Genomic DNA, 23176 nt, shown 5'->3' on the forward strand with positions numbered 1-23176 from the left:
GTCTAGCATTGTCTTGCATTAGGAGGAACCAGGCCAACCGCACCAGCATATGGTCTCACAAGGGGTCTGAGGATCTCATCTCGGTACCTAATGGCAGTCAGGCTACCTCTGGCGAGCACATGGAGGGCTGTGTGCCCCCCAAAGAAATGCCACCCCCACACCATGACTGACCCACCGCTAAACCGGTCATGCTGGAGGATGTTGCAGGCAGCAGAACGTTCTCCACGGCGTCTCCAGACTCTGTCACGTATGTCACATGTGCTCAGTGTGAACCTGCTTTCACTGTGAAGAGCACAGGGCGCCAGTGGCGAATTTGCCAATCTTGGTGTTCTCTGGCAAATGCCAAACGTCCTGCACGGTGTTGGGCTATAAGCACAACCCCCACCTGTGGACGTCGGGCCCTCATGGAGTCTGTTTCTGACCGTTTGAGCAGACACATGCACATTTGGCCTGCTGGAGGTCATTTTGCAGGGCTCTGGCAGTGCTCCTCCTGCTCCTCCTTGCACAAAGGCGGAGTAGCGGTCCTGCTGCGGGTGTTGCCCTCCTACGGCCTCCTCCACATCTCCTGATGTACTGGCCTGTCTCCTGGTAGCGCCTCCATGCTCTGGACACTACGCTGACAGACACAGCAAACCTTCTTGCCACAGCTCGCATTGATGTGCCATCCTGGATGAGCTGCACTACCTGAGCCACTTGTGTGGGTTGTAGACTCCGTCTCATGCTACCACTAGAGTGAAAGCACCGCCAGCATTCAAAAGTGACCAAAACATCAGCCAGGAAGCATAGGAACTGAGAAGTGGTCTGTGGTCACCACCTGCAGAACCACTCCTTTATTGGGGGTGTCTTGCTAATTGCCTATAATTTCCACCTGTTGTCTATTCCATTTACACAACAGCATGTGAAATTTATTGTAAATCAGTGTTATACACAATCTGTGTATAATATATGATTAGAAAGATTCAAACAGAAAGGTTTAAAAATTATGTAAAACATCACAGCACAATTGAAAAATATATGGCACATGGAAACCAAACAAGGGTGGTCTATGGTGATAGGTAGGATGGGTTGAGTGAGGCTGAGGTGGGATTAAAGAGCTTATGTTTGGGGAAGTATTATTGTTATGCTTTATATAAAAGTGCCATTAGTATGTACAGTTGAAGTGGAAAGTTTACATACACTGAGGTTGGAGTCATTAAAACTTTTTTCAACCACTCCACAAATTTCTTGTTAACAAACTATAGTTTTGGCAAGTCTGTTAGGACATCTACTTTGTGCATGACACAAGTAATTTTTCCAACAATTGTTTACAGACAGATTATTTCACGTGTAAGTCACTCTATCACAATTCCAGTGGGTCAGAAGTTTACATACACTAAGTTGACTGTGCCTTTAGAAGCTTCTGATAGGCTCATTGACATCATTTGAGTCAATTGGAGGTGTACCTGTGGATGTATTTCAAGGCCTACCTTCAAACTCAGTGCCTCTTTGCTTGACATCATGGAAAAATCAGCCAAGACCTCAGAAAATAAATTGTAGACCTCCACAAGTCTGGCTAATCCTTGGGAGCAATTTCCAAACCCCTGAAGGTACCACGTTCATCTGTACAAACAATAGTACACAAGTATAAACAGCATGGGACCAGGCGGCCATCATATCGCTCAGGAAGGAGACATGTTCTGTCTTCTAGAGATGAACATACTTTGGTGCAAATCAATCCCAGAACAACAGCAAAGGACCTTGTGAAGATGCTGGAGGGAACTGGTACAAAAGTATCTATATATACAGTAAAACGAGTCCTAAATCAACATAACCTGAAAGGCCGCTCAGCAAGGAAGAAGCCAATGCTCCAAAACCGCCATAAAAAAGCCAGACTGGGGTGGCAGCATCATGTTGTGGCTTTGCTGCAGGAGGGACTGGTGCACTGCTCCAAAACAGCCAGACTACGGTTTGCAACTGCACATGAGGACAAAGATCTTACCTTTTTTCTTACTTTTTAAAACTTTTTTTAGAGCAAATGTCCTCTAGTCTGTTTGGCCATAATGACCATTGTTATGTTTGGAGGAAAAAGGGGTACGCTTGCAAGCTGAAGAACATCATGCCAACCGTGAAGAACCGGGGGTGGCAGCATCATGTTGTGGGGGTGCTTCCTGCACGAGGGACTGGTGCACTTCACAAAATAGATGGCATCATGAGAAAGGAAAATTATGTGGATATATTGATGCAACATCTCAAGASATCAGTCAGGAAGTTAAAGCTTGGTCGCAAATGGGGCTTCCAAATGGACATTGACCCCAAGCATACTTCCAAAGTTGTGACAAAATGGCTTAAGGACAACAAAGTCAAGGTATTGGAGTGACCATCACAAAGCCCTGACCTCAATCCTATAGAAAAATTGTGGGCAGAACTGGAAAAGTGTGTGCGAGCAAGGAGGCCTACAAACCTAATAATACAAATATATATTTTAAAGTACTTTAAAGTATTTTTACACCACTGACTCTAGCGCAGTGGAAGTCTATTTACTCATCTTGGAACACCTGATGGTCAAATGATGACCCTTATATAGCGGCTTGCAATATTATTTTGCCTTACAACCTGGAATTAAAATAGATTTTGGGGGGTTTGTATCATTTGATTTACACAACATGCCTACCACTGTGAAGATGCAAAATATTTTTTGTGGGTGAAACAAACAATAAATAAGACAACAACAAAACATTTACTTGAGTGTGCATAACTATTCAGAGTCAATACTTTGTAGAACCACCTTTTTCAGCAATTGCAGCTGCAAGTCTATTGGGGAATGTCTCTATAAGCTTGGCACATCCAGCCACTGGGATTTTTGCCCATTCTTCAAGTCAAAACTGCTCCAGCTCCTTCAAGATGGATGGGTTCCACTGGTGTACAGCAATCTATAAGTCATACCACAGATTATCAATTTTATTGAGGTCTGGGCTTTAACTAGGCCATTTAAATGTTTCCCCTTAAACCACTCAAGTGTTGCTTGAGTGTATGCTTAGGGTCATTGTCCTGATGGAAGGTGAACCTCCGTCCCAGTTTCAAATCTATGGAAGACTCAATAATTTCCCTATATTTAGTGCTATCCATCATTCCTTCAATTCTGACCAGTATCCCAGTCCCTGCCAATGAAAAACATCCCCAGAGGATGATGCTGCCACCACCAGGGGTGATGAGAGGTGTTCAGTTTGTMCCAGACATTATCCTTGATGGCTAAAAAGCTCCATTTTAGTCTCATCTGACCAGAGTACCTTCTTCCATATGTTTGGTGAGTCTCCCACATGCCTTTTGGAGAACACCAAACGTGTTCGCTTATTTTCTTCTTTAAGCAATGGCTTTTTTTCTGGCCACACTTCCATAATGCCCAGGTCTGTGGAGTGTACGGCTTAAAGTGGTCCTATGGACAGAATCTCCACTTTTTATTATTATTTTGAGCTTTGCAGCTCCTTCAGGGTTATCTTTGGTCTCTTTGTTGCCTCTCTGATTAATGCCATCCTTGCCTGATCCGTGAGTTTTGGTGGGCGCCCCTCTCTTGGCAGGTTTGTTGTGGTGCCATATTCTTTCCATTTTTTAATAATGGATTTAATGGTGCTCCGTGGGATGTTCAAAGTTTCTGATATTTTTTATAACCCAGCCCTGACCTGTACTTCTCCACAACTTTGTCCCTGACCTGTTTGGCYAGCTCCTTGTTCTTCATGGTGCCCCTTGCTTTGTGGTGTTGCAGACTCTGGGGCCTTTCAGAACAGGTGTATATATACTGAGATCATGTGACAGATCATGAGACACTTAGATTGCACACAGGAGGACTTTATTCAAATAATGATGTGACTTCTGAAGGTAATTGGTTGCACCAGATCTTATTTAGGGACTTCATAGCAAAGGGGATGAATACATATGCACCCAACACTTTTCCGTTTTTTATTTTTTATAATTTTTTGAAACAAGTCATTTTTTTWATTTTCACTTCACCAATTTGGACTATTTTGTGTATATCCATTATATGAAATCCAAATTTAAAAAATCCATTTAAATGACAGGTTGTAATGCAACAAAATAGGAAAAACGCCAAGGGGGATGAATACTTTTGCAAGGCACTGTACCTCCCGAGAGAGTTTCCGACTGCTGTATATATTAGATTGGGACAAGAAAAAACAACCAGCTGGCACTTTATAAACTCAACGAGGCTATAAACAAGCAGGACACCACGCACCCGGAAGCTGCTTGCCTTGTTGCACTTTCGATGTTCTCCCATGTCACTCTGCTCCTCCGCACACTCCACTGGCTTCCAGTCGAAGCTTGCATCCACTACATGACCATGGAGCTTACGTATAGAACAGCAAGAGGACCTGCCCCTCTCTACCAGGCTCTGATCAAACCCTACACCCCAACCCGAGCACTCCGCTCTGCCACCTCTGGTCTCTTGGCAGCTCCCACTCAGTCCAGTCCAGACTCTTGTCTGTCCACCTCAAATGTGATTTTAATTCTCCATCATTAAGACACGCACAACTTTCATGTCTCCTTCGCCACTACGGCAATAAAGTCTTAGAGCTCTGTTACTTTACCCACAAGCAAGGATACAAGGCGCTCACTCGTCCACCCTTCGGCAAATCAGATCATGACTCTCCTACTGCTTCCTGTTTACAAGCAGAAGCTCAAACAGGAAGTACCCCATGACATGCTCCGTATGAGAAATGGTCCTCAAATCAGAGGCTATGCTACATGAGATTTCCTAGCACTGACTGGAATATGTTCTGGGACTCCGCCAATAGCATCAACAAGCTAATCACTTCCGTCACCGGCTACATTAGGAAATGCATCGCCGACGTTGTCCCTACAGGTTCGCTGCTTCCCCAATCAAAAGCCCTGGATTAACACTGAGGTTAGTGATAAACTAAAGGACCTATCTACCACACACAGGACTATCGTAGCCAACGCAGAGGTTACAGCTGAGGACAGGAACAAGTACAAGAAGTCCCGCTACAGCCTCTGCAGAGCCATCAAACAAGCCCGCGAACGACCCACCAGATGTGGCAGGGATCTGCCGAACAATGCTTCTCTACCAGATTAACTTAATGCATTTTATGCACACTTCGACAAAAGCAACACTGGGCCATGCACGAGGTTCCCCGGTGACTGGCATATCTCGCCCTCCGTGGCAGACATTAGTAAGGTTTTTAATCAGGTCAACACTCATAAGGCAAGAGGCCGGACGGTATTCCAGGGGGCATTCCAGGCGCAGAACAGCTGGCAGGAATATTCACGTCATTCTCAACCTCTCCTTATCGCAGTCTGAAGCTGACCACCATCATTTCTGTTCACATGAACTCTAAGGTTACCTGCCACAATTAGTACTGACCTGAAGCACTCACATCTATAATCATGAAGTACTTTGAAAGGCTGGTTATGGCACACATCAACTCCATCATCCCAGATACCCTATACCCACCCTAATTTGCATACCAACCCAACAGATCCATAGACAATGTAATCTCTATTGTACTTCACACTGCCCTTTCCCATGGACAAGAGGAACACCTATGTGAGAATGCTGTTCATTGACTTCAGCTCAGCGTTTAACACCATAGTCCCCTCCAAGCTCACTACGAAGCTTTGGTCCCTGGGACTGATCACCTTCCCCCAGGTGGTGAGGGTAGTTAATATCACTTCCACCACGCTGACCCTAAACACGGAGGCCCCTCAGGGGTGTGTGCTTAGTCCCCTCCTGTACTCCCTGTTCACTCATGACTGCACCGCCAGGCACGACTCCAACACCATCATCAAGTTTGCTGACGACACAACGGTGGTAGGCCTGATCACCAGCAATGATGAGACAGCCTACAGGGAGAAGGTCAGTGACCTGGCAGAGTGGTTCCGGAACAACAACCTCTACCACAACAGCAATATGACCAAAAAAACAGATTGTGGAATACAGGAAACAGGCTGGCGGGCGCGCCCCCATCTTCATCAATGCAGAGGAGCTTCAAGTTCCTCGGTGTCCAAATCACTAAGGACTTAATATGGTCTACACACACGCAAACAGTCATGAAGAAAGCGTGACAGCACCTCTTCCCTTTCAGGAAGAGGGGGAAGATCCTCAAAAAGTTATACAGTTGCACCATTGAGAGCATCTTGACTGGCTGCATCACCGCTTGGTGATGCACACGATTGCATGGCCCTACAGCCCAGTATTTCACTGGGGCTGAGCTCCCTGCCATCCGGGACCTCTATATCAGGCGGTGGGAAAGGAAAGCCCGGAAAATTGTTAGTCTCCAGCCACCCAAACCAGTGGTACCYGAGSATCAAGTCTGACARCAACAGGCTCCTGAACAGCTTRTAYCCCCAAGCCATAAGACTGCTAAATAGCTAACAAAATGGCTACACTTCCTTGCCTTACTGAAGAGCGTAGTGACCTTCAACGTGGCACCGTCATAGGATGCCACCTTTCCAACAAGTCAGTTTGTCAAATTTCTGCCCTGTTAGAGCTGCCCCTGGTCAACTGTAAGTGCTGTTATTGTGACGTGTAAACGTCTAGGAGCAACAACAGCTCAGCCACGAAGAGGTAGGCCACACAAACTCACAGAACGAGACCGCGAATGCTGATGCGCGTAGCACGTAAAAATGGTCTGTCCTCGGTTGCAACACTACATAGTTCCAAACTGCCTGTCAGCACAATAACTGTTCTTTGGGAGCTTCATGAAAGGGGTTTCCATGGTTGAGCAGCCACACACAAGCCTAAGATCACCATGCGCAATGCCAAGCGTCGACTGGAGTGTTGTAAAGCTCGCCGCCATTGGACTCTGGAGCAGTGGAAAGGCGTTCTCTGGAGTGATGAATCACGCTTCACCATCTAGCAGTCCGATGGACAAATCTGGGTTTGCGGATGCTAGGAGAACGCTACTTGCCCGAATGCATAGTGCCAACTGTAAAGTTAGGTGAAGGAGGAATAATGGTCTGGGGCTGTTTTTCATGGTTCAGGCCCCTTAGTTCCAGTGAAGGGAAATCTTAACGCTACAGCATAAAATGACATTCTAGACGATTCTGTGCTTCCAACTTTGTGGCAACAGTTTGGGGATGGCCCTTTCCTGTTTCAGCATGACAATGCCCCCGCGCACAAAGTGAGGTTCATACAGAGATAGTTTGTCGAGATCGGTGTGGAAGAACTTGACTGGCCTGCACAGAGCCCTGACCTCAACCCCATCGAACACCTTTGGGATGAATTGGAACGTCGAATGCAAGCCAGGCCCAATCGCCCAACATCAGTACCCGACCTCACTAATGCTCTTGTGGCTGAATGGAAGCAAGTCCCCACAGCAATGTTCCAACATCGAGTGGAAAGCCTTCCCAGAAGAGTGAGGCTGTTATAAGCAGCAATGTTCCAACATCTAGTGAAAGCCTTCCCAGAAGAGTGGAGGCTGTTACAGCAGCAATTCCAACACTAGTGGAAGCCTTCCCAGAAGAGTGGAGGCTGTTATAGCAGCAATGTTCCAACATCTAGTGGAAAGCCTTCCCAGAAGAATGGAGGCTGTTATAACAGCAATGTTCCAACATCTAGTGGAAAGCCTTCCCAGAAGAATGGAGGCTGTTTATAACAGCAATGTTCCAACATCTAGTGGAAAGCCTTCCCAGAAGAGTGGAGGCTGTTACAGCAGCAATGTTCCAACATCTAGTGGAAAAGCCTTCCCAGAAGAGTGGAGGCTGTTATAACAGCAATGTTCCAACATCTAGTGGAAAGCCTTCCCAGAAGAGTGGGAGGCTGTTACTAGCAGCAATGTTCCAACATCTAGTGGAAAGCCTTCCCAGAAGAGTGGAGGCTGTTAATACAGCAATGTTCCAACATCTAGTGGAAAGCCTTCCCAGAAGAGTGGAGGCTGTTATAGCAGCAATGTTCCAACACTCAGTGGAAAGCCTTCCCAGAAGAGTGGAGGCTGTTATAGCAGCAATGTTCCAACATCTAGTGGAAAGCCTTCCCAGAAGAGTGGAGTCTGTTATAGCAGCAATGTTCCAACATCTAGTGGAAAGCCTTCCCAGAAAGTGGAGGCTGTTATAGCAGCAATGTTCCAACATATAGCAGCAAAGGGGGACCAACTCCATATAAATGCCCATGATTTTGGAATGAAATGTTGACCAGCGGGTGTCCACATACTTTTGGTCAATGTAGTGTATCTGACCATATAAACATGTATAACACATGCAGTCCCCACACAAACACACACCACACACACACACACACACACACACACACACACACACACACACACACACACACACACACACACACACACACACACACACACACACCACACACACCACACACACACACACACACACACACACACACACACACACACACGGTTTTGTATTCAGTGATGTTTAGTATAAACGCCTCATGTCTTCAAATCACTACCAGACACAGCCCACATCTCCACATGTAGTGTGTGTGTGCGTGTGTGCGTGCGTGCGTGCGTGTGTGCGTGCGTGTGTGTAGAGCTCTAAAATGTGCCTAGTGCCAATCCCAGTCCATTTCCCTGTGAATCCATCCATGTGTGTTCTATTACCAACCAGATGCTGTGCACCATGGTCTGTGTATGAGCTAAGTGTGTGCCCAGGCCCCAGGCCTCGCTATAAGCACTCATATGGTCGACTTAGAGCCTCCTGAGCTGTCTCAAGCCCTGCTGCAAGGCACAATCAAAACAAGTCATATCACTGAATGCTGAACGGAGATTAACAGGGGCGCGCACCAACACAAGTGCACGTACACACGCGCGCGCTCGTAAACACGCACGCACACATACACGCACGCACACACCCCTCCTGTGGACCTAGGGCGCCTCCACGCGGACGCAGMCGGGAGAACAGGAGGAGGGATCAGAACAGCTCGAGCTCAAGGAGACAAACGGTAGAGCGAGCGCCTCTTCTTCTGAAGGACGCCTGGACCTCGCGCGTATCCAGGACTTTATTATTTTATTCCTCTCTTTTTCTCCTCCTTTCCTCCCGTTCTCTTTCCCACGAGATGAGTGACTGATCCAGAGAGGGTCCTACGCGCTGTTATTCTAAAGTTTTGGGTGAGTTTGGAAAGTTTCAACTGTTGCAGTATCTCTGCGGTAAATTCGCCCAAGTCGCTCTCTCTTTCCCTCTCTTTCTTTCATTCTTTCTTTCTTTCTTTCTCTGTCTCTATGTCTTTCTGTCTCGATTATCATTCATATCCGATTTAAATATACGTTATGTAGTAAATGTGTTTGTGATGTATTTGAATACATGAACGCGCATTGCCTCCACCCTCATTTGAAGACCCGTTAGTTAGCTATAAACGATTTGGCAAACGATACATTTCCCATCTTAGACAGAGTTGTTAAAATGCTGCGTATACTTTAGTTCAGCTGGACTCTGTTCAGTCCTGACTGGGTGCGTCCCAGATGCAGGCCTGCACACATTAGATATCCATGATTTCGTTTTCGTATCGTTCCTGAGACGTTACATTTATTGTAAATATATAATATTCTGCTCAGGTTTGCGCAGTGAATGTGTGTATTATTCTGGAACGCACCCTGTGTGTCTGGGACGCACCCTGTGTATTTGGAACGCACCCTGTGTAACGCACCCTGTGGAATGCACCCTGTGTAACGCGCCCTGTGTATCTGGAACGCACCCTGTGTAACTGGGACGCAGAACAAGCCTCCCAGTTCGTCCCCATTAAACCATGCATTACCGGATCTTACCACGAGAGGAGGCTGCAGGAGCGCATGTCCATGGAAAGTTGTATAGTCGGTGGGCGTGACTTTCTTTGTGTGTGTGTGTGTGTGTGTGTGTATGTGTGTGTGCGTGCGTGCGTGCGTGTGTCTGTGTGTGTGTGTGCGTGTGTCTGTTTGTAGCCATTCTATAGGCCTACAGGTGCTACGTGTTGTGAGGGTTTCAGAAACAGTGGAGCGGAGGAGGAGAGGGGAGGAGAAGAGAAAAGGGAAGGGAATGGAAAAGAAGAGGAGACGAGAAAAGGAGAGAAGATAGGAGAGAAGGGAGAGGAGAGGAGCGAGAAATTAAGAGAGGAGAGAGAGAGGAGAAGTGAAGAAAGGAAAGAAGAGGAGAGAGAGGACAAGTAAGGAAAGGAGAGAAGGGAAGGGAGGAGAGAGAGGAGAGAAGTTAAGGGAGGAGAGGAAAGGAGAGAAGTTAAGGGAGGAGAGAGAGGAGATGAGAGGAGAGAGAGAGGACAGTAGAGGAGAGAGAGAGGAGAAGCGAAGGGAGTAGAGGAGAGAGAGGAGAAACGAGGAGACAGAGGAGAGGAGAGGAGAGAGAAGAGAAGAGAAGTTAAGGGAGGAGAGGAGAGAACAATAGAAACCATGAGTTTTATAACGTTCCATTTATTCCAATTAGCCTGTCCTCTGATATCTCAGCCCACCAGCCACCACTGCTGGTCATAAATGAATGGGTGAGATGTTGAGAGGCAGGCACCTACATGGCAACCAGCTCCACAACATGGCAACCAGCTCCACAGCATGGCAACCAGCTCCACAACATGGCAACCAGCTCCACAACATGGCAACCAGCTCCACAACATGGCAACCAGCTCCACAACATGGCAACCAGCTCCACAGTTGGTCAATCTCTCTTTATATTCTATTATTTCAATTGGTAGTTACAGTCTTGTCCCATCGCTGCAACTCCCGTACGGAATCGGGGGAGGCGAAGGTCGAGAGCCGTGCATCCTTCGAAACACAACTAAGCCGCACTGCTTCTTGACACAATGCCCACTTAACCCGGAAGCCAGCTGCACKAATGTATTGGAGGAAACACCGTACACCTGGCGACCGTGTCAGCGTGCACTGCGCCCGGCCCGCCACAGGAGTCGCTAGTGCGTGATGGTTTGGCGTGCCGGCCAAACCCTCCCCTAACCCGCCGGACCAATTGTGCGCCGCCCCATGGGTCTCCCGGTCGCGGCCAGCTGCGACAGAGCCTGGTCTAGAACCAGGATCGTCTGTGCACAGCAAACACTGTGATGCAGTGTCTTAGGACCACTAGACAGAGCCTGGACTAGAACCAGATCTCTAGTGTCACAGCTAACACTGTGATGAGCCTGGACTCTAACCAGATCTCAGTGTCACAGCTAACACTTGATGGAGCCTGGACTCTAACCAGAATCTCCAGTTCACAGCTAACACTGGATGGAGCCTGGACTCTAACCAGAATCTCTAGTGTCACAGCTAACACTGTATGGAGCCTGGACTCTAACCAGAATCTCTAGTGACACAGCTAACACTGTGATGCAGTGTCTTAGACCACTGAGACAGAGCCTGACTAGAACCAGGATCTCTAGTGTCACACAGAACACTGTGATGGAGCCTGGACTCTAACCAGGATCTCTAGTGTCACAGCATACACTGTGATGGAGCCTGGATCTAAACCCAGAATCTCTAGCACAGCTAACGCGTGATGAGCATTCTTAGGACCACTAGACAGAGCCGGCCTCTAACCAGAATTCTCTAGTGTCACAGCTACTACTGCGAAGTAGTGTCTTAGACACTAGAACTGATCTGACTTCCTATTACTGTCCAGGCATCTGTATGTGAGGGGTATCTGTATGTGAGGGGTATCTGTATGAATTCTATGCTAATGTAATTGTATTTGTGTGTGTGTGTGTGTGGTGTGGTGTGTGTGTGTGTGTGTGTGTGTGTGTGTGTGTGTGTGTGTGTGTGTGTGGTGGTGTGTGTGTGTGTCAGGTCAGTTAGAAGGAGAGATGATGATGAGTCCGAGGTCATCGCGCTTTGCTTCCTGTTCGGAGCCGCGGCAACACGCACAGGCCGTCCCAGAATGCAACAGTGAGTTCCCTTTACACCATGCAACTGTCTGGTTCTGTCATCATACTCCAGTCCCCAGTGGTCCTGGTCAAAGTATGCACTAATAGGCCTGTCTAAAGTAGGCACTATATAGGCCTGGTCTAAAGTAGTGCACTATATAGGGCCCTGGTCTAAAGTAGTGCACTAAATTGGGCCATAGAAATGTGTCATTGGACTCATTCACCTGTATTAAATATCACAGATTTCATTCTCAGACGATGTTCTTGATGTTCTCTTTTGGTTACATCAACAATAAATCCAATACATTACTTTAAATCAGTTTATATGTAATTGGATTATGTTTACAAATGATGCGTTTCTGTTAACATGTTACAAGGTTTGTGTGTGTAGGTGATGTGTGTGTTGGTGTGTGCTGCGTGGTGTGTGTGTGTTGTGTGTGTGTGTTGTGTGGTGTGTGTGTGCAATGTCGTGTGTTTAGTGCTTGTGGTTGTATGTTGTGTGTGTCCGCAGAGTAAACAGATGGGTTCCTATAATGTGTACTTTAGACGACTTAAATCGCCCTGAAACCGTCTGAATACTGGAGCAAAGGTCGCACACTCATATCAAATGTCCTCCTCCCTGCGTACACTGTGTGGAGAGTCATAGTATCCTAACTACTACACTATATTATAATTGTTCTCCTCCTCCTCTGTCAGGAGCATTAGGTCCTCCTATATATTCTGTGGAGAGCATTAAGGTTCCTACTACTATATTATAATGTTCCCCTCCCCCTGGATCACTGGTGGAGAGCATTAAGGTTCCTACTACTATATTATAATGTTCCCCCTCCCCCTGGATCACTGGTGGAGAGCATTAAGGTTCCTACTACTATATTATAATGTTCCCCTCCCCCTGGATCACTGGTGGAGAGCATTAAGTTCCTACTACTACTACTATATTATAATGTTCCCCCCCCCTGGATCACTGTGCGAGAGCATTAAGGTTCCTACTACTATATATAATGTTCCCCTCCCCTGTATACTGTGGAGAGCATTAAGGTTTCCTACTACTATATTATATGTTCCCCTCCCCCTGGATCACTGGTGGAGCATTAAGGTTCCTACTACTATATTATAATGTTCCCCTCCCCCTGGATCACTGGTGGAGAGCATTAAGTTCCTATACTATCTATATTATAATGTTCCCCCTCCCCTGGTATCACTGGTGAGGAGCATTAAGGTTCCTTACTACTATATTATAATGTTCCCCTCCCCCTGATCACTGGTGGAGACATTAAGTTCCTACTACTATATATTAATGTTCCCCTCCCCCTGGATCAACTGGTGGAGACATTAAGTTCCTACTACTATATTATAATGTTCCCCCTCCCCCTGGATCACCTGGTGAGAGCATTAAGGTTCCCTTACTACTATATTATTATGTTCCCCCTCCCCTGGATCACTGTTGACACGAGAGCATTAAGGTCTACCTACTACACTATATTATAATGTTCCCCTCCCCCTGATCACTGGTGGAGAGCATTAAGGTCTCTACACTATATTATAATGTTTCCCCTCCCCCTGGATCACTGGTGGGAGCACATTAAGGTTCCTACTACTAAATCTACTTTATAATGTTCCCCCTCCCCCTGGATCAACTGGTTGGCAAGTAGCATTAAGTTCCTACACTACTACTCATATTTATAATGTTCCCCTCCCCCTGGATCACTGCGGCAGGCATTAAGGTTCCTACTACTATATTATAATGTTCCCCCTCCCCCTGGATCACTGGTGGAGAGCATTAAGGTTCCTACTACTATATTATAATGTTACCCCTCCCCATGGATCATAGATAGATGGATGGATGGATAGATATTTTTCTAAACCCTTCATTTTCCTTGATGTGTGTGCAGATGTTTACGGAGCGTTTTGCAGAGCGTCTGGAGGATGCTGACTATAAAGGTCTGGTCCAGATCAGATGGCAGTTAGGAGGACTACACTTCTCCCAGACACAACAGATCTTCAGCCGCATACAGGCCAAGGACGCCTTCATTCAGGTGGGTCTAACATGCTTATAGAGAAGGGCACTCCACATGTACTGCACTGACACAAATGACTGATGATTGGTTGAAAGAAATTGATAATAAGAAGATTGTGGGAGCTGTACTGTTAGATTTCAGTGAAGCCTTTGATATTATTGATCATAACCTGCTGTTGAGAAAACGTATGTTATTGCTTTTCAACCTCTGCCATATCGTGGATTCAGAGCTATCCATCTAATAGAACTCAAATGGTTTTCTTTAATGGAAGCTTCTCTAATGTCAAACATGTAAAGTGTGGTGTACCGCAGGGCAGCTCTCTAGGCCCTCTTTTCTATTTTCACCAATGACCTGCCACTGGCATTAAACAAAGCATGTGTGTCTGTGTATGTTGATGATTCATCCATTTACGCATCAGCAACCACAGCTAATGATGTCACTGAAACCCTTAACAAAGAGTTGCAGTCTGTTTTGGAATGGGTGGCCAGTAATAAACTGGTCCTGAACATCTCTAAAACTAAGAGCATTGTATTTGGTACAACTCATTCCCTAAGTTCTAGACCTCAGCTGAATCTGGTAATGAATGGTGTGGCTTTTGAACAAGTTGAAGAGACTAAATTACTTGGCGTTACCTTAGATTGTAAACTGTCATGGTCAAAACATATAGATTCAATGGTTGTTGCATGGAACTTCCTTCCATCTCATATTGCTCAAATAAACAGCAAACCTGGTTTCAACAAACAGAGAAAGCAACACCTCATGGCACAACGCCTCTCCCCTATTTGACTGTATGCATTGATATGTAGGCTACGTGTGTCTTTATAAAGGTATGTAGTTCTGTCCTTGAGCTGTTCTTGTCTAATGATGTTCTGTATTATGTCATTCTGTATTGTGTTTCATGTTCTGTGTGGAACCCCAGGAAGAGTAGCTGCTGCTTTTGCAACAGCTAATGGGGATCCTAATAAAATAGCAATACCAAACACACGCACACATACACATACAGGCACGCACGCACGCACACACGCACGCACGCACACACACACACACACACACACACACACACATACACATGCCTCACACACGCAAAGCATATACACACAAACACAAACACAACACACACAAATGCTAACACACCAACACAAACACAACACACACACACACGATAGACACAAACACACATATACACACATACACACAAATGTACACAAAAAACACGTTATCCAGTTATAGATTGATTGGGTTTAGATTGGGTTAGGGTTAGATTGGGTTAGGGTTAGATTGGTTAGGGTTAGATTGGGTTAGGGTTAGAGTTAGATTGGGTTAGGGTGAGATTGGGTTAGGTTGACTGATTGGATGGGTAGATTGGGTTAGGGTTAGACTGATTGGGTTATGGATTAGACTGATTGGGTTAGGGTTATAGATTGGTATAGGGTTAGACTGATTGGGTTAGAGTCTAGATTGGGTTAGGGTTAGATTGATTGGGTTAGAGTTAGACTGATTGGATTAGGGTTAGATTGGGTTATGGTTAGATTGATTGGGTTAGGGTTAGGGTTAGATTGGGTTTTAGCGGGTTAGAATTGATTTAGTTTAGGGTTAGACTTGGGTTAGGATTAGATTGGGGTTAGGGTTAGACTGATTTGGGTTAGGGTTAGATTGGGTTAGGGTATTAGGGTTAGATGGTTTAGGGTTAGGGTTAGATTGGGTTAGGGTTAGATTGGGTTTAGGGTTAGACTGATTGGGTTAGGTTAGATTGGGTTAGGGTTAGGGTTAGATTGAATTGGGTTTAAGGGTTATAGATTGGGTTAGACGGGTTAGACTGAATTTGGGTTAGGGTTAGATTGGGTTAGGGTTAGATTGATTGGGTAGGGTTAGATGGGTTAGGGTTAGATTGATCTAGGGTTAGGGGTTAGATTGGGTTAGGGTTAGACTGATTGGGTTAGGGTTAGGGTAGATTTGGGGTTAGTAGGGTTAGATTGGGTTAGGGTTAGATTGGTTAGGGTTAGATTGGTCTAGGTTAGGTTAGATTGGGTTAGGTTTAGACTGATTGGTTAGGGTTAGATTGGGTATTGTTGGGTTAGACTGATTGGTTTGGTTAAGACTGATTGGGTTACGGGTTAGATTGGGTTAGGGTTGACTGAATTGGGTGTATCGGTTAGACTGATTGGGTTAGGGTTTAGATTGGGTTAGGAGTTAGACTGATTGGGTTAGAGTTAGAATTGGGTTTAGTAGTTGATTGGGTTAGAGGTTAGACTGATTGGATTAGGGTTAGATTGGGTTATGTTAGATTGATTGGTTAGGTTAGGGTTAGATTGGGTACGGTTAGATTGATTTAGTAGGGTTAGATTGGGTTAGGATTAGATTGGGTTAGGGTTAGACTGATTGGGTTAGGGTTAGATTGGGTTAGGGTTAGGGTAGAATTGGGTTAGGGTTAGGTTAGAAGTTGGGTTAGGGTTTAGATTGGGTTAGGGTTAGACTGATTGGGTTAGGGTTAGATTGGGTTAGGGGTTAGGGTTAGATTGATTGGGTTAGGGTTAGATTGGGTTAGGGTTAGATTGATTGGGTTAGGGTTAGAATTTGGGTTAGGGTTAGATTGGTCTAGGGTTAGGGTTAGATTGGGTTAGGGTTAGATGATTGGGTTAGGGTTAGATGGGTTAGGGTTTTAGATTGGGTTTGGGTTTAATTGGTTGGGGTTAGATTGGTTAGGTTAGGGTTAGATTGGGTTTAAAGGGTTAGACTTTGATTGGGTTATGGGTTCGATTGGGTTAAGGGTTTAAGGTTAGATTGGGTTAGGGTGTAGCTATTGGGATTAGGGTTCGATTGAATTGGTTAGGGTTAGATTGATTGGGTTAGGGTTAGATTGGGTGTAGGTTAGGGGTTAGGGTAGGGTTAGTTAGATTGATTGGGGTAGGTTAGATTTGATTGGGTTAGGGTTTAGCATTTGGTTCAGGGTTAGAATTGGGTTAGGGTTAGATTGGGATAGGGTTAGATTGGGTTAGGTTTAGATGAGTTGGGATAGGGTTAGATTGGATAGGGTTAGAATTGATTGGGATAGGGTTAGATTTGATTGGGATAGGGTTAATTGATTGGGTTAGGGTTAGATTGATTGGGTTAGGGTTAGATTGGGTTAGGGTTAGATTGGGTTAGGGTTTAATTGATTGGGATAGGGTTAGATTGGGGTTAGGGTTAGATTAGGTTAGGGATAGGGTTAGATTGGGTTGGGGTTAGACCTGTTGGTTAAGGGTTAGATTGGGTTTAGGGTTAGATTGATTTTGGGTTAAGGGTTAGATTGGGTTAGGGTTAGATTGATGGGATAGGGTTAAGATTTGATTGGGTTAGGGTTAGATTGGGTTAGGTTTAGAATTGGGTTCGGGTAAATTGATTGGGTTGGGTAGATTGGGTTACGGGTTAGGGTTAGGGTTAGTTAGATTGATTGGGTTTAGGGTTAGATTGATTGGGTTAGGGTTAGATTGGGTTAGGGTTAGATTGGGTTAGGGTTAGATGATTGGGTTAGGTTAGATTGGTTAGGGTTGATTGGGTTAGGGTTAGATTGATTGCTATTTATGCTGTACACTGTTTTGGTTTTCCATTAAATGTAGGAATTCACGCCCTGCATGGAGCACACATTAAAAACAGTTTCATACAGGTTGAACCTCCACAATACCAACTTTTGTTTTGTTTAGTACCTGGTTAAGAGGGACCTGGTGTTGTTTCAGGGGTAATATTTAGTAACCTGGTTAGAGGGACCTGGTGTTGTTTTCAGGGGTATAATAGTACCTGTTAGAGGGACCCTGGTGTTGTTTTCAGGTAATATAGTACCTGGTTAGAGGGACCCTGGTGTTGTTTCCAGGGGTATATAGTACCTGGTTAAGAGGGACCTGGTGTTTTGTTTCAGGGGTATATAGTACCTGTTAGAGGGACCTGGTGTTGTTTCAGGGGTATATAGTACCTGGTTAGAGGGAACCTGGTGTTGTTCAGGGGTAATAAGTACGCTGGTTAGCGGGACCTGGTGTTTGTTTCAGGGGTATAATAGTACCCTGGTTAGAGGGACTGGTGTTGTTCAGGGGTATATAGTACCTGTTAGAGGGACCTGGTGGTGTTTCAGGGGATATAGTACCTGGTTAGAGGGACCCTGGTGTTGTTTCAGGGTATATAGTAACCTGGTTAGAGGAACCTGGTGGTTGTTTTCAGGGGTAATATAGGTAACCTGGTTAGAGGGACCTGGTGTTTGTTTCAGGGGTATATAGTACCTGGTTAGAGGACCTGGTGTTGTTTCAGGGGTATATAGTAAAACCTGGTTTTTGAGGGGACCTGGTGGTTGTTTTTCAGGGGTATATAAGTACCTGGTTAGAGGGACCTGTTGTTGTTATGGCTGTGTTGTTGTTTATGCCTGTGTTTGTTTATGGCGTGTTGTTGATGTTTTTTTTTTTTTCAGGGTTTGAGGAATATCCGGTACCTGGGTAAAGGGAACCTACATCGACTGCGCCCATCGCTAACATGACACAGGAAATGTTTCACGTTCGCCTCTAACCCGCGGAGCGCTGCGATTACGCTTGTCCGTCCATTACCGACGGTCACGTGACAGGAAACCCGTGTGGGCGGGGTGAAAGGTGACGCGGAGAGAGCGCGCGACGAGGGCACTCAGAATGTTTGTGGTCCGCGGCAACGAAGAAACGTGGAACTGAGACAGGTCTGAGGGAGATTGCTAACTCTCCGGCATCCCCACGTCTACAGAAAAGACTTTCCTGGCTGTCGACCTCAGTGCACCAAGCCTGTTATACAGCTGGACACTATAGACCGCTCATCAAGACCAATGGTAACACACACCTAACACACACACACACACACACACACACCCACACGCTAACATGTTTCACGACACTAACATAACTGTTTATACAGCTGGACATTATAGACCTTAATCATCAATACCATGGTAACACACACACTAACACACACACACAAACACACACAAACACATACACAAAAACACACACAAAACACACAAACACCACTACACACACACCACACACACACAACACACACACACACAACACACACACACAAACTACACTTAACACATACACTAACACACACACCACATTCCACACACACACACACACATGGCACACACACACACACACACACACACACACACACAAACACCCACACACACACACACAACACACACCCACACGCTAAACACGTTCACAACACTAAACGACAGTAACACAACACCACTAACATGACGTTATAAAGCTGGACCATTATAGACCCTCATCATCAATACAAATGGTAACACACACTGTGAATGATCATATTCAATAAACAATTTTTCAATGTTTAAGTAAAATATTTTTGTGTTTTCCTTTTTTCCCAGACCCATCTGGCCTAATCAAGGAGGTTGAGACCAAGAGAGAATTACACAATGTTACATACAAAGCAACCTAGCAATACCCAATTCTACTTGATTATATACCCATTATATACTAGTATAACCCTATTCTACTATTCTATATGAGTATATACTATTATATTCTATTATATACTATTATTAACCTATTTCTACTTGATTATATACTATATATACTAATTATGCCAATCATTCTACTTGATTATAGTACTATTTATACTATTATATACTATTATATACTATTTACTTGATTATATAATATTATATACTAGTATATACTATTTATATACCTATATACCCATTCTACCTTGATTTAGAAATACTTAAAGTTTTTTTTAAAATTATTAACTATTTAAAAATTTGTAACTTGTTTTTATTAAACTTCAAATTTATTACTATTATCCTTTCTCTTGATTAGATATGATTATACTACTTATTATATACTATTATATATGGATTAATATACTATTATATATGATTATAATACTATTATATATGATTATATACTTTATCTACTATTATATATATTCCTACTTTGATTAGATATGATTATATACTATTATTATACTAGTTATACTTTTTATACTAGTATATAGCATTCTATCCTATTATATATGATTATATACTATGATATATATTATATGCTCTTTATATAATGATTTATATACCTATTAATATACTATTATATATGCTTATATACTATTATATACTATTCTAGACTTGATTAGATATGACTATATACTATTAAATACTATTCAAATACTATTTTATACTATTATATACTACTATATACTATTATATATGATATATACTATTAATATATGATTATATTAATATTATATATGAATTTATATACTATTATATATGATGATATACTAATTATATACTATTATATATGATTATATAACTATATATAACCTATTTTATATTATTATATATATTATATTATCATTATATACTATTATATATGATTATAATGCTATTATTAAATGATTAATATATGAGTATATACTGCTTATATACTTTTTTTATAATCTTATATATGGTTTACATACTATTATATATTATTATATACTATTATATATGATTATATACTATTATATACTATGATAACAGATGCACTAGATGTTGATATTGATACCTGTATTCCATACATGTGGTCTCTCTCAGTGCTACAAGGTGAAGTGTCTGGAGACAGATGGACCTCCTGGTCCTGAAGGACACCGAGGACAGAAGGTACACTCTAGAGTCCTGGACGGGTCCGTTTTTTATAGACTCCACACGCTTCCGAGCCTCACCCAATATCCGACATCAGGACATCATTTTCTCTGCAGCCCGACCCACCCACATAGAATTGTTTCCGAGAGCCGATCCGTTACCTGCGAAATAACATCAATTTATTGAATAGTTTTTATGACTCCAGAGTACTAGGCTTTTAGGCTACTCCCTGTATGAATTAATTTGTCTGCATATGTCTATTCAACATTTATAGAAAAGGAAACCATTCCAAGAATTAAGAACGATATATTTTTATTTTCATATTGCGATGCGTCTCTCAAATCACTTTGAGAGAAAAAAAAAGAGCCTTGTAATTAGCCTTCCTACCTAATGAAAGCCTATAGTCGACACAAAACAATACCTTTACATTCAATATTGTTTAGATCATCAAATAGTTTAGGCCTAATTCAACTTAAATAAACTAGTCCCAAAATGGAATATGGAAGAATAGGCTACTCAAATTTTTACCAGCGCCGTACTGGTTTACAATTCATATAGCCTGACTATGTTATAATGAACGGATGTAATACATCTGTAAGAGTCTATTGACGCACCGGTGCGTCAATCTAAGTAACATAATAAAAAATCCCAATCAGAATCCGTCAGTTTAAACTGGAGATATTATGGACTCAATCCACCACATCCGCTGATTTCAGCAAAAAATAGGTAATTTATTTAGTAGGCCACTCAAACTTTTACCAGCCGCGCCAGTTTACCTGCGTAATGAACGAAAGCCTGAATTAATGTAATAATTAAGTGATAAGTAACAGAATTATTGAAAACAATAGGCCTACTTGGTTGCACTTTGTGAAGGCTGTGTATCCATCTACCGTGTTGTTGTCCTTCCAAAGTGGGGATTTAAATCCCGCAGCACCTGTTTCCAACATGGTTAGCCTAGTCCCTGATCATAACCTTCCTGTTTGTTTCTCTGGGTAGGTCTGCGTTAGACATTTTCACTTAAGCCAGGCTATCCAGGGAATGTAAACTTGTCAACGTGTCATATTCTTACGTGAGGAGAGGGAACATACGCTCTATGCGTGGACAAATCAGAACCGCACAAGTAAAGGCCAGGTCCCTGCTCCACTCTCGCTGCGTGGCTGGTTGCCTAGGTGATGTCTGCCTCGCTGCGTGGCTGTTGGCCTAGGTGATGTCTGCCTCGCTGCGTGGCTGGTGGCCCTAGGTGATGTCTGCCTCGCTGCGTGCTGTTGCCTAGGTGATGTCTGCCATCTCGCTGCGTGGCTGTTGGCCTAGGTGATGTCTTGCCTCTCGCTGCCGTGGTGCTGGTGTGGCCTAGTGATGTCTGCCTCGCTGCGTGGCTGGTGGAACCTAGGTGAGTCATCTGCTGCTGCCTCGCTGCTGTGCTGTTGGCCTAGGTGAATGTGCTGCCTCGCTGCGTGGCTGTTGCCTAGGTGATTGTCCCCTGCCTCGCTGCGTGGCTGTTTGGCCCTAGGTGATGTCTGCCTCGCCTGCGTGGCTGTTGGCCTATGGTGATGTCTGCCTCGCTGCGTGGCTGTTGGCCTAAGGTGATGTCTGCCTCGCTGCGTGGCTGGGTTGCCTAGGTGATGTCTGCCTCCTGCGTGGCTGTTGCCTAGGTGATGTCTGCTCGCTGCGTGGCTGGTGCCTAGGTGATGTCTGCCTCGCCTGCGTGGCGGCGTTGGCCTAGGTGATGTCTGCCTCGCTGTGTGGCTGTTGGCCTAGGTGATGTCTGCTCGCTTGGTGTGGCTGTTGCGTAGTGATGTCTGCCTCGCTGTGTGCTGTTGGCCTAGGTGATGTCTGCCTCGCTGCGTGGCTGGTGGCCTAGGTGATGTCTGCCTCGCTATTGGCTTGTGGCCTAGGTGATTGCTGCTCGCACTGCGTGGCTGTTGGCCTAGGTGATGTCTTGCCTGCCTGCGTGGCTGTTGGCCTAGGTGATGTCTGCCTCGCTGTGTGGCTGTTGGCCTAAGGTGATGTCTGCCTCGCTGTGTGGGCTGTTGGCCTAGGTGTGTCTGCCTCGTGTGTGCTGTTGGCCTAGGTGATGTCTGCCTCGCCTGCGTGGCTGTTGGCCTAGGTGATGTCTGCCTCGCCTGCGTGGCTGTTGGCCTAGGTGATGTCTGCCTCGCTGTGTGGCTGTTGGCCTAGGTGATGTCTGCCTGCTGTGTGGCTGTTGGCCTAGGTGATGTTCTGCCTCGCGCTCACAGTGGAATATTCTCAACACAATGCAAACCACAACAGCTACTGGGTTTGGGAAAAGTCCTATTATTATGATTTAAATTTTTTCTGACCCGCGAGCCCCCCCAGGTTTGAAAATATGTTTTTCATTCCACTGTTCCGACCCGCGAGCCCCCCCCAGGGGTTGAAATATGTTTTCATTCCATTGTTTCCGACCCGCCGAGCCCCCCCAGGGGTTTGAAATATGTAATTGTTCCGACCCCGCGAGCCCCCCCAGGGTTGAAATATGTTTTCATTCCACTGTTTACCGACCCGCGAGCCCCCCCCAGGGGTTGAAATATTTTTTTCATTCCACTGTTCCCGACCCGCGAGCCCCCCCCCCCAGGGTTGAAATATGTTTTCATTCACTGTTCCGACCCGGCGAGCCCCCCCCCCAGGGTTGAAATATGTTTTCATTCCACTGTTCCGACCGCGAGCCCCCCCCCAGGGGTTGAAATATGTTTTCATTCCATTGTTTCCGAC

General features: G+C 44.8%; 1 protein-coding gene and 1 long non-coding RNA gene across 2 annotated transcripts in view; both read left to right on the forward strand.

Moving 5' to 3' along the window:
* The first annotated feature begins 8866 nt into the window (after nt 1-8866).
* LOC112077458 (uncharacterized) lies at nt 8867-12389 on the forward strand. Its single transcript, XR_002895420.2, has 3 exons — nt 8867-9077; nt 11724-11822; nt 12312-12389. It is a non-coding gene; the product is annotated as an uncharacterized lncRNA (long non-coding RNA).
* Nucleotides 12390-13557: 1168 nt separating this feature from the next.
* LOC112077457 (collagen alpha-2(VI) chain-like) overlaps nt 13558-23176 on the forward strand; it is a gene marked incomplete at its 3' end in the record, with an annotated part of 16826 nt that continues 7207 nt past the window's right edge. The window contains 6 exon segments of the mRNA XM_070441702.1: nt 13558-13585; nt 13693-13836; nt 18251-18277; nt 18279-18302; nt 18304-18333; nt 20399-20464. Coding sequence (XP_070297803.1) covers nt 13693-13836; nt 18251-18277; nt 18279-18302; nt 18304-18333; nt 20399-20464 — 291 coding nt within the window.

The sequence above is a fragment of the Salvelinus sp. IW2-2015 genome, unplaced genomic scaffold (assembly GCF_002910315.2).
Source record: "Salvelinus sp. IW2-2015 unplaced genomic scaffold, ASM291031v2 Un_scaffold4585, whole genome shotgun sequence".
NCBI lineage: Eukaryota > Metazoa > Chordata > Actinopteri > Salmoniformes > Salmonidae > Salvelinus > Salvelinus sp. IW2-2015.